The sequence below is a fragment of the Fukomys damarensis genome, unplaced genomic scaffold (genome assembly GCF_012274545.1).
Source record: "Fukomys damarensis isolate Sample0158 unplaced genomic scaffold, DMR_v1.0_HiC HiC_scaffold_17, whole genome shotgun sequence".
In the NCBI taxonomy this organism is placed as follows: Eukaryota; Metazoa; Chordata; class Mammalia; order Rodentia; family Bathyergidae; genus Fukomys; species Fukomys damarensis.
This window is the reverse complement of record NW_022900929.1, coordinates 58,211,441-58,227,288: the sequence shown is the minus strand read 5'-3', so window position 1 is coordinate 58,227,288 and position 15,848 is coordinate 58,211,441. Positions and strand designations below refer to the sequence as shown.

At 33.0% G+C, this 15,848-nt stretch overlaps 1 protein-coding gene across 5 annotated transcripts in view; it reads left to right on the top strand.

Annotated features, from left to right (window-relative positions):
• The first annotated feature begins 1,870 nt into the window (after positions 1-1,870).
• Ralgapa1 (Ral GTPase activating protein catalytic subunit alpha 1) overlaps positions 1,871-15,848 on the top strand; it is a 170,704-nt gene continuing 156,726 nt past the window's right edge. For 4 of the 5 annotated variants that reach the window (XM_019208868.2, XM_033765133.1, XM_019208869.2 and 1 more), the window contains exons 1-5: positions 1,871-2,044; positions 3,753-3,868; positions 8,515-8,653; positions 10,586-10,794; positions 12,885-13,124. In XM_019208868.2, coding sequence (XP_019064413.1) covers positions 1,945-2,044; positions 3,753-3,868; positions 8,515-8,653; positions 10,586-10,794; positions 12,885-13,124 — 804 coding nt within the window. In that variant the 5' untranslated portion in view covers positions 1,871-1,944. The remainder of the gene's footprint in view (positions 2,045-3,752; positions 3,869-8,514; positions 8,654-10,585; positions 10,795-12,884; positions 13,125-15,848) is intronic. The other variant, XM_019208871.2, reaches the window with a different exon arrangement.

Sequence of the window (15,848 nt, the reverse complement as noted above, 5' to 3'; positions counted from 1 at the left end):
AAAAATTTTTTTTTTTTTTTTTTTTTTTTTTTTTTTTTTTTTTTTTTTTGGTACTGAAGATCAAACTCGGGACCTTGCGCTTGCCAGGCAGACAGTGGCACCACTGAGCTAAATTCCTGGCCCTTACATTTCTTTAGTAGTCAATTTTGATAATGTTTACCTTTCGAAGATTGTCCATTTCATCTAAATTGTCTAATTTGCTGGTATAAAGTTGTTCAGGTTATTTCCTAACAGTAAGCCTCTTAATTCCTAAAGAGTTACTAGTGGTGTGCTCTTTTATTCCTGATTTGGGTGATTTTTGTCTTTATTATTTTATTGGCCAATCTAACTAAGCATTTGTTGTATTTATTGATCTTTTGAGCACCTTTTAGTATCACCTATTTTTCTCTATACTTTTTCAGCTTTATATTTTATTGATTTATAATCTTATAGTTTATAAAAATGCTGCTAGCTTTGGGTTTAATTTGCTCTTCTATTTCTAATAAATATGTAAGCATGCAATATTAATTTGATACCTATCTTTTTTACACCTTCTTTAAAGGACTTGTTTTGCATACCATTTAAATAAAGTTTTAAACCAGTTTTAAATACTTGGTGGATTTATAAATAAGTAATAATATAAAAAATTTGGGGAATGATTAATACCAAAATCTGTGTACTGGTTTCTTCTGGGGAAAAATAAAGTGATACAGGATTCAGTCATACCTCTATGGTTAGATAATATATTGCACTTGATCTTAGCCAAAAGGCCAAGAAGTGATGGCTAGATAATATATTAAAGAGAATGTAAATAAATGGAATTTTAAAATTATAAAGTATTTAGATCGGTTTAAATTGAATTGTGGTCAGAGGCATTGGTGGTATAGTGGTTAAGCATAGCTACCTTCCAAATTGAATTGTGGACCTCTGGATGTTTGTTATTGTTAATTTCATCATTTTTATGTAGACTTGAAATATTTCATAATTTAAAGAGAGAAAACACTTTTTGAAGCAATACATTGGGAATATTTGTTAGGAAATACTACATGCATTCATTTGATTGAATGAAAAATTTCTGTGGTGGATTTTATATTAGTGAACTAAGTGATATGTGATAGATTATTGTTTTGAATGCAGTTTGGGGCCTACATTTCATCAATAAAATAAATGATGTTTATTTGTAATAGTGTGTTGGAAAGGTGATTTTTATTTTCATATGCCTTCTGGTCTCAAGTTTGGCCAGCAGGATATCAAGATCACCAAGAACAATTTGGAGGTTGCCAAGGACTTGTTAAAAAATATTTTCAAGTCTGACCGAGAACTCTGACATTTAGAAATAGATAAGAATACTGTACTGTATATAAATATTTAAAACCATGTTTCCTTTTCAGGATTGATTTTAAAGAAACTACTCCACACAGGAAACTCCTTAAAGGTATAATGTATTTATTGTTTCTGACTTTTAGGAAACTCAGTAAAGCGTGCATGCAGTTGTCCCACTTTTCCTACCACAGCTTTTTCTTGAAGATTATTGAATTGTCATCACATAATTGAAATGAATTCACCTAAAATATAACTATACTTAATATTATGTTTGAAAATGCCTATTAGCGTAACCAAGGCATTGAAAACTATTGTATTTTGCCACTGCATTGACTTATCACCAGAAATCTTTCCTCTGTGAAAAATTGTTTATAGTTGTTCAACAAATTATTTAGATTTTAAAATAATGAGTTCAGTAGATGTCTTGGGTATAATGTATATCTCCCTCTTCTTCCCTTTCTGTTTCTTTTGTAAAATGTCATTCTGTAATCATCTAGAGAGCCGTGTTCTAAAGAGGAAAATCTATTTCCATTAAAATATACTCTGTTCTTCATTTTATTTTAGATTAGGCGGGAAGGTGTTCGTCTTTTCTTGTTATGGTTGCAAGCTCTTCAAAATAACTGTAGTAAAGAACAACTCTGGATGTTTTCATGCTTAATCCCTGGGTTTTCAGCACCACAATCTGAACTCGGACCTCAAACTTTAGATAATCTTATTAATCCTCCTCTCAACCTTCAAGAAAGTAAGATGTTATTCATCAGTTATTTTAAAGTTTTAATACAGTTTCTTAATGTAATTTAAATGCTGGTACATTTATTAAATAAGTAAAATAAGACAATTGTTAAAATATGGGTTTTATTATTATTTAGATACGGTGAGGCCAGGGTATGAAGAAAGCTATTGAACATATAGTTTATTACAATTTCCAAGAAGGAGTCTCATGCAAGGGTGGAGAGTGGGGGGATAGGGCATGAATGAGAAATTGCCAGGGTTAGTCAGAAGGCAGAGGGAACACGAATATATATAGGCAAGAGCCTTTAATAGTTTCTCTGGGGGAAAATAGACAAGCCAGAATAAGCAAGTCAGTTGAGGCCAGGCATGGTGGCGCACACCTGTAATCCCAGCACTCGGGAGGCTGAGGCAGGAGGATCGCTGTGAGTTCCAGACCAGCCTGGGCTACATAGTGAGTTCCAGGTCACTCTCAACTATATAGTGAGACCCTGTCTCAAAAAAAAAAAAAAAAAAAAAAAAAAAAAAAAAAAAAAAACCAGAGCAAGTCAGTTGAATGTTTTCATTGCTTTCTGGGACATAAACATTATCTCTAGTTGCTTGGTACCTCGCCTTGGGATGTTCAGACTAGAGAAATTGTGGCCTTGAGTATGAGTGTGGAGGAAGTGGTGGGGTGTGGGCTGTGAATTGGTTGGTTTGCATGTGAAAAGGCGCCATAAGACTTTCTAGGAAGCTAGCCTGGAGGGGACCTTATCTCCAGTTGACAAGGCCTCAGATGTTTAAGTGTCTGAAACATACTGTTAACACAGACCATTTCACATTTATCTTTCTGTTTCTTATGTATGACCTTGTATCATGAAGTTGGTCTGTATGTACATTGAAGTACAAGTACATTTCACTTTGGACAATTGATGTCTGCAAAAATGTTATATATAAATTGAATTTTAAAATAAATCATTTTTAAATTTTTATTTTAAATTTCAGAAATGTTACTTAATTTTTATTTTCATTCAAAGAACCTTTGTCCTTTTTTACCCTAAGATTTTGTAATGTTACTATTTTAACCTTAGTTTTCTTTCTTTCCCCTGTTTGTGTGTGTGTGTGTGTGTGTGTGTGTGTGTGTGTGTGTAGTGGGTATTGGTGGTTGTTGTCAGCATGCTTATTTGGCTGATATTTACCGAGAAACAGCATCAGAGACCTGAATATTTAAGAGAATTCCCTGAGTCGTGGGTTGATTTTCTTGAATTTGCTCTTGTTACAATGAATTTTTTGAAAAAAATATAAAAGTTTCTTTTACATGTAATCAGAATATTACTTTGATGAATAAGCACATTGTTGCTGCTGTTTCTCATATTGTAGATGTATGTAATGGAACTCCTAGTGATTTTCCTAGTTCTTTCTCAAATGAGATGTCAGTGCCTTCTTAATCATTGTGTATCCACTCCTCCTCTGTGTCACATTCTGTCAGTCAAAAGTTCACAAACAGTTGGTTATTAAAGTGTATTTATGTTGGTTGTGATAGACTATCAGGACAACATCAGAGTTTTGGTTTTGTTGAGGTGCTGGGGATCAAACACAACCTTGACCTCAGATTTAAGATTCAATCATTAGAAAGTTTTCAAGCAGTTTTCATTATATACATGTCTTGGAGTTAAATTTTATTTGGTCATATGATCTTATTATTAATTTTGTAATTGTACCATTCTTTTATCTTTGGGTAGCTCAAGTCACTATAGAGGAAATCACTCCTCTTGTCCCCCCACAATCAGGAGATAAAGGACAAGAAGATCTCACAAGCTACTTTCTTGAAGCACTTTTAAAATACATAGTAATTCAGGTGTGTTACCTTTGATATCACCCCCCTTGCTATATTATGTGGATAACTCCTTCCTTCTCTTACCATTTTTCTGTCATAGTAGATATTTGCTTATTTTCTTAGAGGAGAAGTGAAATTTAGAATTTTGAAAATACACATTAATAACCATTTCTTGAGATCAAACTCAGTGGAGAGGTTATAAAAAACTCTTAGCTAAAGAAATTTGTATGATGTAGATTCTGTATATTTAATTTTTTTATGTAGCCAATTGGGCTTAATTTCTAATCTTTTCATTTGTAATCAGCAGCTGTGATAATATAAATGAAAACCCAATAACTGATTTAGGGATCAACTTGTTAAGATGTAGCAGTTAAGGAGGTAGACTGCAGCATAGAGATTGGGGACAAATGTAATTTACACTTAAACCTAGTGTGTCTTTGGATTTCTAGGTGCATGTACTTAGTAAGGTATCCTATCCTATTCAGTTGACGGTATGAAATATACAACTCCTGATTGATGCAAACACTTTTAGCACATACATATTTCTTATAGCTTCAGACATACAAATTCCCTATACCTCAGAAATAATATTATAAAGTTAATTTGGATCCTGAGTCAGGTTACCAGGGTTTGAATCTTGATTCCACATCTTAATTGACAATGTGACCTTTGGCAAATTACTTCACTACTCTGTGGTGTACTTCTGTTTTCTTGTTTGTAAAGTAGGGCTAAAAATAGTACCTGTTTCATTTTGGTATTTGAGGTTAGGTAGTGTAAAGTGCTTAGAATGAAATAGTGCACAGCACAAAGTAAGTGTTCCAGTAGTCTTTAGTTTTTACTACTTGTATTTCTTAAAAACACCTTGTACTTCATATGGATTTTTAAAATTCCCTTACTGGTTTATTATGAGATAATTAACATAACTTTCACATTTGAAGTTTACAATTTGACAGATTTTATTACACGTATTACATGAAATCATTAGCATAATCAAATAAAGAACCTATCTGTCACCCCCAAAAGTTTCCTTGGGTTGTTTATAATCTGCATCCCTTTGCACTGTCCCCCTTCCATCCATAGGCAACCATTGGTCTAATTTTTGTTACTACAGATTGGTTTGCATGATCCATATTTTCATATATAGTATGTATTCTTTTATGATCTGGCTTCTCTTGGTGTAATTTTTTAAATGATCCATATTGCATTGATATATTGACATATTGATATATGTTGAATATACCAATTTTGTGGTACTGAGGATTGAACCAAGGGCCTTTGCACTGAGTTACATCTTCACCCTTTTTCTGTTCCTTTTTTAAAAAATTATTCTATTCAGCATTTTTTGTTTTGTTTTGTTTTAATTTGAGACAGAATTTCACTAAGTCACTGAGTTACCCAGGCTGGGCTTGAATTAGCTACCTTCAGCCTTCCAGCATGCTGAGTTCATACCTAGCTACTCCTTTTTATTATTGACTAGCATTTCATTGTCTGAATATGTCATGATTAGTAATCCAGTACCTACTGATGGCTACTTGAGTTGTTTTCATAGTAAAATTTCAGTGAATATTGGTAAAGAAGTCTTTATTGGATGTATGCTTTCTTCTCCCTTAGGTAAATACCAAGGAGTGGAATAGCTATATCATACAGTAGTTGTATGTTTACTTATGAACAAATTGCCAAACTGTTGTACCTTTTTTACATTCCACCAGCAATATGTGAGACTTACAGTTGATTCACATCCTCACCAATAGTAGTTATATCATCAGCCTATAATTCTAGTGATTGTATAGTGGTATCTATCTCATTGTTGTTTTTAATTTCATTTCCCTAACTGCTAATGATGTATTATCTTTTTATGTGTTTGTCGTCTTGAAGTGACTTCACTTTTGCCAATTTTTAAATTGGATTATTTGTCTTAAACTGTGACATTTTTTATATACTCTAGATAGACATCCTTAGTTGTATATTTTGCAAATATTTTCTCCCAATGGCTTGTCTTTTCATTTTTATAGATGATTTTGAATCCTGAGTTTGTTCTTTGGAAGAAATGTTTATTTTGACGAAGTCCAGTAGATAAGAGTTTTTTCTTTTTTGAATCCAACATTTGGTGGTGTTTTCTATAAATCTTTGTCTAAGCCAGATGGGTGGTGCACAGCTATAATCTCAGCATCCAGGAGACTGAGGCAGGAGGATTAAGAGTTCAAGAACAGGTTGGGCAACTTGGTGAGTTTGAGGTCAGCCTGAGCTACACAGTGAGACCTTGTCTCAACAAAACAAAACAACAAATTTTTATTTAATGCAGCATCACAAAAAACTTTTTTAAAAAAAGCTTTATAGTTAATGTTTCTGTTTTATTTTGAGCTAATTTTGATACATGCACCAGTTTGTGTTGATCATGGTTCCTTGATGAAGGTAGTGTTTGCCAAGAATTTTTAGTGGTATTATTATTTTTTCTTTATAAACAGTATTTTATAGGGAAGGATTTTATAACTGGGTAAATACCCACTTCCTCTTCCCAATTTCACCAGTGTGGTTTAGTACCCATTCATTGGACTAAATTATTACGGTGATAGTTGAGCTTTATTAAGATATAAAACACCAGCTGGGGATTTCGCTCAGTGGCTCTGCACCTACCTAATAAGTGCAAGGTTGTGAGTCCAATCCCCGGTAACCGCCCCCTCCCCAAAGATATAATACACATGCCATGCATTTCACTCACTCAAAAAGTACACTTCAATGTTTTTTTGCTTTTTTGGTTTACAGTACTGGGTAAATGAGCCTAGGGCCTTGCCCATGTTAAGCAAGTGCTCTACTGTGAACTATTCCTGCAGCTGTTGCAGTGTGTTTTTAAAGTATATTGACAGGATTAGGCAACCATCACTACAAATGCTTTTAGAACATTTTAGTCCTAATAAGAAAGCACATACCCATTAGTAGTAATCCTTTTATTCTCCAAGTCCCTTAACCTAGGCAAAAACTGATCTGCTTTCTGTCTGTGTTCCATTGTAGACATTTTATATAAATGGAATCATATAAAATTTAGCCTTTTTTTTTTTACTGGATTCTTTAAGTTTTCAAAGTTTATCCATGTTGCATCAGGTATCAAATCTTCATTTCTTTTTATTACTGAATGATAATTCTATTTGTGAATAAACCACATTTTGATTTTCAATTGATGGGCATTTGAGTTGTTTTGGGCCACTGTTAAAATTTTAATCCCATCTTGTACATTCAATAGTTGGTGAAATACTGCTAGCAAAAGCTTTCTTCTCTGTTATTCATGTAATTATTTATCTCAACATAGGTTTATGAAGCTGAGGGTGTAGCTCAATGGTAGAGCATTTGCCTAACATAGGTTTGTGATTCCCATTTATCCCTGTGTTAGTATTTATTGTTGTTATTTATCTTGATGCCCATACTGTTCTAGATTTGGCCAGTGAGAATCTCTTAAACTGATTTCTGTGTGTTTTACCCTTTCTTACTTCATGGCACAGCAAGATATTTCAGTATCATCTTGTACCTTCATTGCCCCCACTCTGAAATTATCTGTTTCTGTAAGGAGCCATCATTCATTTTGGTGGGTAATTGTATTTGGGATTCAAGATCCAGGCATTCAGAGTTGTCATTGCTGTTGTCTTTCCTGTATCTGCTCAGGAGCTAGAGTTAAGAGAACGCATACAGTATACATATATTTCTCCCTCTCCCTAACCCTCCTTCTCTCACTTTTCCTCTTTCCCTCCCTCTTTTTCTCCCTCCTCTTCCTCCTTTCTCTGTCCCCACCCCATTCTCTCCTCTCTCCCTGTTTTTGTTTTTAATCTCCTTTCCTTTCCTCCATTTCTCCCTGTTCCACTCCCTTTTCTTTTTCTCACCATGAATTCATACCAATACCTCAGATTTCAATTCAATACTGGGTTCACTCTGTATTTATAATTTCTGTATTTATAATCTTTTTCTTTGTCAATGAGAAACTTACACTTGTCTCCATATATTTAATGAATTCTTCTTATAGGTAATCAGATTTCCCATTACCTCCATTGCCCTGTTCTGTATACATTCTTGTAACTGTCACTCTGGACCTTTACCAGCCCCCTGCTTAAATACCTTCCTCACACTGTTGGAGTTCCACACCAGTGTATTATGCTACTCTCTCTCCTCTGTCCCCACCCTACTTCATGAACATTCTCCTTACCTCTCTCAGTCTCTTAAGTCTCTACTGTGCTACTATCCCTGCTATATTTCTTCCATAGATACCCTGCTTCCTTTCTTGGGTTCTGATTATATATACTTGACTAGTGCCACTGCTTAAACACACACACACACACACACACACACACACACACACACACCCCTGACCACATTTGCGTGTTTTGTATGCCTTTAAATTATTTAGAAAAGCTCAGAGGTGAAAGAATACTAGTCGAGCCAAATTATGAGACATTTCCCACAATTTTTCAGAGCACATTTTATTTCTCAGATTTTTGAAATATACATAATGTATTTGTATGATTTTAGACTAATTTTAAAGATTTTATCTTTTGCTATAAATTTTGATCTTCACAATATAATTATTCAGTATATTGTAATCTTACAATGTTGTTTGTAATTGCTAATAATTATATTTAAGAGATTCTGCCTCAGATTATTCTAATTATATTGTTTATTTTTAGGTTAAAAGTTTAGAATGGAAGAACAAAGAAAACCAAGAAAGGGGATTTTCATTTTTGTTTTCACATTTTAAGAAATATTATTTACCTTATATTTTTCCAAACATCTGCAAGGAGAACAGTTTATATCATCCTGCACTTGGTAGGTAGTGTTGGAATTTTCTAAAATATCATACATAAGAAATTACTTCTCAGGACAAAGTTGGCATTTTTTTCTTACAAAAAAATTGACCACACTTACTATTTATATTGGTTTGTATGGATACTATATCCAGATAACAGAAAATTTTCATTGAAAAGGAAGAGATTACTTTACTCTCTATATTTCATCCATTAGAAAATAGCACACTAGCTGGGCATCGTGGTGCACGCCTGTAATCCCAGCACTTGGGAGGCTGGGGCAGGAGGATCACCATGAGTTCAAGGTCAGCCTGACTTGTATAGTGAGACCCTGTCTCAACCACCCCCACCAAAGAAAAAGTAAAATTAGCCTACCAAGTCAAGTGTGGTACACACCTATAATCTCAGTACTCAGAGGCCTGAGGCTAATTCAAAAAGTTTGAGGTTAATTCAAGGTACAAAAACAAAACAAAAACATCAACAGTGTTTGTGTTTGTAAATTAAACCAAATTCTAATGTTTGATATGATCCTTAGACTATATTATAAATTTTCTTCTAAAGAGCTGGGCACGGTGGCACATCTCTGTAATCCCAGCACAACGGAGACTGAGGCAAGAGGATCACTGTGAATTCAAGGCCAAACAAACAAACAAAAAGATCCATATAAATTTTCCTCTTAAAATTACCTCAAGGGTTCAGTCAAGTATGAATAATTCCATTGTCCTAATATCTTGAATACTATATTTTATCCAGCATCTAGTGCCTTTGCCAAGTTATTTGTCGGATCCTTATAGCTAGTGCTGTAACTAAATCATGGTTAAGAAACAGACTTTTGCCATATTCCAAAGACATTGATAATCTGTATGTAGTAATGTCTGATATTTGTTTTGTTTTGTTTTGTTGAGACAGGATCTCACTATGTAGTTCAGGCTGGCCTGTAACTTGTGGAGATTCTTCTGCCTCAGCTTCTGAAGTACTGTGATTACAGGTGTGCACGACCATGCTTGGCAGTAATATCTTTTGTAGAAAGCTGTTCCTAATGCAAAGTTCAAGACAAAACCTTGTACTTTACAATTTTGCAATATGTGTTACAGTTTTAGATGAAGTAAAATAAGTCCTCATTAATTTTAAATAATTCTGGAGGTTTCTTTGTTCTCTGACAGATTTTTTTTTTTTTTTTAAGGCTAGGGGAATTTTTAATGGAAATAAGGATAGCTTTTAAATTTTTAGGAGTGGAAGGCCATGTGGCCCCTTGATCTAGCTAATTATAGATAAGTGGAGCACAGGAATTGCTCGGTTGGTTAGTGGCCACTTATCACAGGTGGTTCTGAGGATTTTAAATGACCAGTTGGAACTCAGGCTCTCTAACCCAATTCTTTTTGTTTTGTTTTGTTTTTTTGTTTGTTTTTTGTTTTTGTTTTTGTTTGTGTGTGTGTGTGTGATTTTTTGGGTTTTTTTTTGGTACTGGGGATTGAACTCAGGTCCTGCGCTTGTAAGGCAGGCCACCAAACCGCTGAGCTAAATCCCCAGCCCTCTAACCCAATTCTTTAACATGTAGGTTAAAGGAAATTGCCATATGAGAAGAAAAAACTGGTTATTTTGCATTTTAAGTTGTCAAACCTTTTGATAATACTTTGTAAAAAGCCATGTTTCCATATATTAACTTGGTCAGTATGGTTCACTCTTCTAGATTCCATGCTAACATCTACCAAATTTTAAAATGTTAATTTTCACCAAAGCAGGTGGGGGATTTAGCTCAGTGGTGCCACTGCCTGTCTCGCAAGTCCAAGGTCCCAAGTTCAACCTCCGGTACCAAAAAAAAATTTTTTTTCACTAAAGCTATTTTTAAAACCAAAGTAGCAGCACGGTGCTCTCTCAAAAGTTTAAAAGTGGAAGTTCATCTAAGTATATTCTCCTTTCAGTTTGCTTTTTGTTTTCTTTTCATTTTATGTAGATATCCCGCAGATAAGACCAAAGCCACATTATGTCATGATAAAGAAGGATGCTGAAACCAATGAAGCAATATATTGTACAAAAGAGCCTTTCATTAAATCTCGTGTAATAGTAATTCGTTGGCTGGTTTCTTTCTGGCTGGAGCCAAAACCACATACAGGACCTCATATTCCTGGGATGGAAGGTGAAGTCTTGCCAAAGAATATTCAGGTAATACAAACATGAAATAAGGTTGTTACAGTTAGAAATGGCTTTTGCAGTTTATTGTATTGATTTCAATTGCCTTAGGTGTATAGAATATTTTTTAAAAGTGCTATTTGTATAAATGTACTTTATAAATTCAAATTTCAACTGTTATTGTAGAAGTGTCAATTTTCTTAATAAATAAAAATTGGAGGGTATAGAGGATAATTTCAGTCATAAAGACATCTTAGTTTCTAACTTACTTCTGTATTTTCAGTTGTACAGTAGTCCTCGCTTATCCACAGAGAACATATTCAGAGTCCTAGTAAATTCCTGAAACTACAGTTCTGTAGTCTATATCTACTATATGTACCATCTATTTGTACATTATAGATTAGGCACAGTAAGAAATTAATCATAGCAATAACAAAATCAGACAAAACAATGTGCTGTGATACATTATATTTAAATTCTATTAATTTATTTCTGGAAGTTTTCATTTAATTTACAGAACACAATGAACTAGGTAACTTAAAATGTAAAAGCAAAACCTGGAATAAGAGAGGACTTCCATATAGTACTAAAAATATTACAAATTATAGAAATAAATTCTTACTGGGCCGGGGATTTTTAGCTCAGTGGTTCCGTCGCTTGCCTTGTAAGTGCAAGGACCTGAGTTTGATCCCTGGTGCCAAAAAAACAACAAAGAAGAAATACATTCTTACAAGTTGAAAGAACAGTCAAATGGTAGGACCATGATTATCCTTTCTTCCTTTTTTGTTTTTTTGTTTTTTTTGAGACAGGGCCTCACTGTGTAGTTGAGACTGACGTGGAACTCACTATGTAGCCCAGGCTGGTCTTGAACTCACAGCAATCCCCCTGCTTCAGCCTCCCGAGTGCTGGGATTACAGGGGTGTGCCACCATGCCCGGCCATGATTATCCTTTCTAATTTTTAAGTAATCATGCAGTGGAAATTTAAATTCTTGTTCCCACCTCTTTCCCCCTTTTTCAACAAAAACACTGAGTTCATGATATAAAATTATACAGCTAAAGATGAACGAGCTAATAAAAATTCTAGATTTTAAAAATTCAACATTTTAATTCTTTCCTCATGCTTTTTCTTTTCTCTCATTTTGTCTTTTCCTCAATTTGTCTCTATTACATTATTTTTACTATTTTTATTCTTTTGTCAGATTTTTCTTTTAGCTTTAAAATTTCAAACTATTTCTTATATAGCTTCCTAAATCTTTTTTTTTTAATAGAATAGAAGTATAAAGTCAAAAATTTTAACTTTTATTTCCTTTTGTCTTTTTTTAATCTGTGACAGTCTGGTAGGTTTCCCCCAAAACTTTTGTTCCAAGAGCTCGACAAAGAATTATTAGTGAAAAGACTCTGATGCAGAATTATTTTTCTGATCCTAGAAAAATGACAAACTTTTGATTGTGAAGACATTTTTAAGATAATTCACTTAAAATCTCTTATTTTGTGGATGACAAAACAGGTTTAAAAAAAACTGAATTCTTAATAGAAAGTAATTTACATGACAGAATTGTGCTATGCCTCCCATGTAATAGTAATATGGAATTTACTACCACTTGAAGACTTTTACCTTGTTTCCTAGATTTTAGGTTTAAACTTCATTTTTGGTGAAAATTCCATTATAAGAATAATTTTCTCAGATTTTCTAACCGTTTTTCTGTCATAAGTTTTAATCCTTTTTATAGTTGTCTTGTTCAAAAGATTTTTAAATATTAAGATAAATATCCCAATATTACGTACAAATTATTTGTGTACTCTTGAAGATCTGAGCTGCCTCTGTTATTCTTTTACCTACCTTTAATTAATAATTTGTTTTGATTACCCAAATTTAATTATGAAAGGGTAGGTGATTAGTTACCATACATTTTGGAGTCTCTTTGTATCACTCAGATGTTAAGATATTTACATTACCACTTAATTATTTAGGATGGATTCTAAATGGGGTTCTGTGCCTGGATTTTTCATACAGTACTCTTAAGTTTCTTATTGAATGTTTTGGATTCTACCAGTGTTTCCTAAAGACAACATAACCCAGTTACACAATTGTAATATTCTTTGTGTTTTGGTTTTATTTTAGAGAGCAGCTGCTAGTTTGGTATCCAGAGAAGAAAACAAAAATGATAATGCTGATAAAGGAGACAGAACCACAGAACCAGAGCAGTCTCATTCCAATACCAGCACTCTCACAGAACGAGAACCTAGCTCGTCTAGTCTCTGTAGTATTGATGAAGAGCATCTCACAGACATTGAAATAGTTCGCAGAGTGTTTTCTTCTAAAAGAAGTAATGTAAACTTTGTCACAGAGATATTTCGTCAGGTAAAGTATCTCAATATTTTAAAATTATAATGCAGATGTTTGTCTTTAATATTACATATTTTTAACTAGAATTACTCTTCACAGAGGTCTTTTTAAAATTCATATTTTTTTAAATGTGTGATTTAATATGTTCCATTTAATAGTTTTGTACTTTAATTTATGATACATTTATCTTAATAATTTCTTTTGTTTGTTTTTCTTTTTATCTTCTTGGTGCTGGGAATTGAACCCAGGATCTTGTTCATCCTGAGAACACATTATTGTATCACTGAATTGCACCCCTACCCCCTAAATATTTTTTTTTCCTCTCATTTTCTGTTACCAGATTTTTTTTTTCCTTGTAGTGCTGGTGATTGACCCCAGAGCCTTGAATCTGTTAGGCAGGCACTCTACCATTGAACTACATTACCAGCCCTAGAACGTTTTCAGTTGCTTACTTTAATAGACTGAAACTTTTTTTAATTGTTTGATAAAAATATTGTATTAAAATTATTTTATCTTTCTGTGATCAGTAAAAGGTGATTTATGAACTAATATTATCATTGTTTTATCTTCTTTGAAAGCCTCCATTTTGTTCTCTAGCATTCTGAAAATAAGTTGCTTAAGACAGACATTACTTGGGGGAAAAGAAAGAAAAAAAAAAAGTAAAGCTATTCATCTAAAGATAGTTAGATGGGGCTGGGGATTTAGCTCAGTGGTGCTGCTGCCTGCCTCACAAGCACAAGGACCCAAGTTCAATACCTGGTACCAAAAAAATAAAAAATAAATAAAGATAGTTAGAAATTCCAAACAATACATTCTCAACCACATAGAAATTTTGTGGAAAAATAAGCTTTATGAAAACTAACCATTTAATGTTTATAGCAAAAGTATTTTGCAGGTAAACATCATAGAGTTTTGTAGCTGAGGGTGATCATTCAAGTCTCACAGCAAGTAAGTGGTAGATCTGGGGTTAAAATAGCCAGATTTTTATGTCCATTGTTATTTAAAGTTTATATAATTCACATTTTCCAGTTCTTGAATCAGTCCTAATATATTTTTTTCTAGGCATTTATTTTCAAATTTATTGATATAAAGTTTATTATATACTCATTCTTTGAGCTATTTACATTCATGTTCTTCCTTCTTATTCCCATTCATGTTTATTTTTCCATTGTTTGGGTATTGTTTCCTTTAGATAATTCTTCCCAGGGAATTTGTCAATTTTATGAATCTTTTCAGAGGATGAAATTTTGGCTTTGTGGATTATTTTTTTGTTCTTTTTTTCTTCTGGTACCCGGGATCAAACTTGGGACCTTATGCTTTCAAGATAGACAGAGGAACCAGTGAGCTAAATCCCCGGCCCCTTGATTCTGCTTTATATTTCCTTTTTTCTTTTTGGTTTTTATTTTCTTCTTTATAATTATCTTGGTTGTGTTGTGGTTCTTCTCCAAGCTAATTAATTTTAAGCCTCATTTTTTTTTTCTCATCTATGCAGTTTTAGGATATTAGTGTACCTCTTGGTGCTGAGTTAGCTATAATCCTATAAATTTTTGTGTATATTTTTGCAGTTAACCGGTTCCTGAGTATTTTTTAATTTTCATGATTATACTTTTGTGGACCTATGAATTGTTTGGAAATGTGTATCTTTCTGCTTTTATAAGTTTGACTTCCTGTTGTCTTTCTATATCTGGCATATTTACTTAGCATAATGTCCTCCAGTTTTATTCATATTATAGAAAATGGCAGGAATTGCTTTTTTAAGGATGGATAATATACCATTATATATCATATTTTCCTTTATCCATGATGATCATGTTTCTCATGAACATTGATACATGCACATAAAAATCTTAATTTTTTTAATCCTCTTTCCTCCTCCACTCCATCTCTTGCTCCCCAAAGATCTATTTTGCTATTTCCTGTTATCTTTTATTTGCTCTTTATTTATATTTTGAGTTTCTCATATAAGAGAAAACTGTGTGATATTTAAGCTTATGTGCCTGGTTTTCCACATGAGAACACCATGGTCTCTAGGTATATCCATTTTCTACAAAATTTGTAAAATTGTGTTGCAGCAAGCACTCCATAAAAATGATGGCATTTTATCTGTAAGCTGCTGGAAAATGAGAGTGAAAATTTAGGAATGTATTTATTGGATTGAAGAAAGCAGCAAGTAATGCAATTTGTCAAGGGACCAAAATAGAAAATAAATAAAAAGTGATTGCCAGACAACTTTAACCTCCCTTGTTGATATTCCATATTAACTTTTCATCATTATTTTGAATGCTGATTTTTTTAAAGCTTCATTCAAAGAAAATAAATTTATTTTAATGCATAATTATTACTAAATATACCCATTGATAAGAATAGAAAGTAGCTGGTTTTTGGGAAAGATTTGTGGTTTTTGAAGTTGACAGTAATAGAGGTTATAAAATAAAAAAGAACCAATTTAAATCCATTTCTATTTGTAAATAAAAAATAAAGTAAGAATATTAACCATAACCCAAACATGTAAAAGGAAAAGACTTTGATTAGTGAGATTGAGTATTTGTACTGCTTTACTTTTGAGTTTCTAGATTGAATATTTTTCTGTGAAAATATATTTTTATGATGAGAAAAAAATTTTTCAACAGTACAGTCACCCAGGAAAACTGTATGAAGGAAAGAGTAACTGTAAGGTAGTCATTTTAATTGGAATAGAATTTTCTTTCTTTCTTTCTTTTTTTTTTTTTTTTTTTTTTT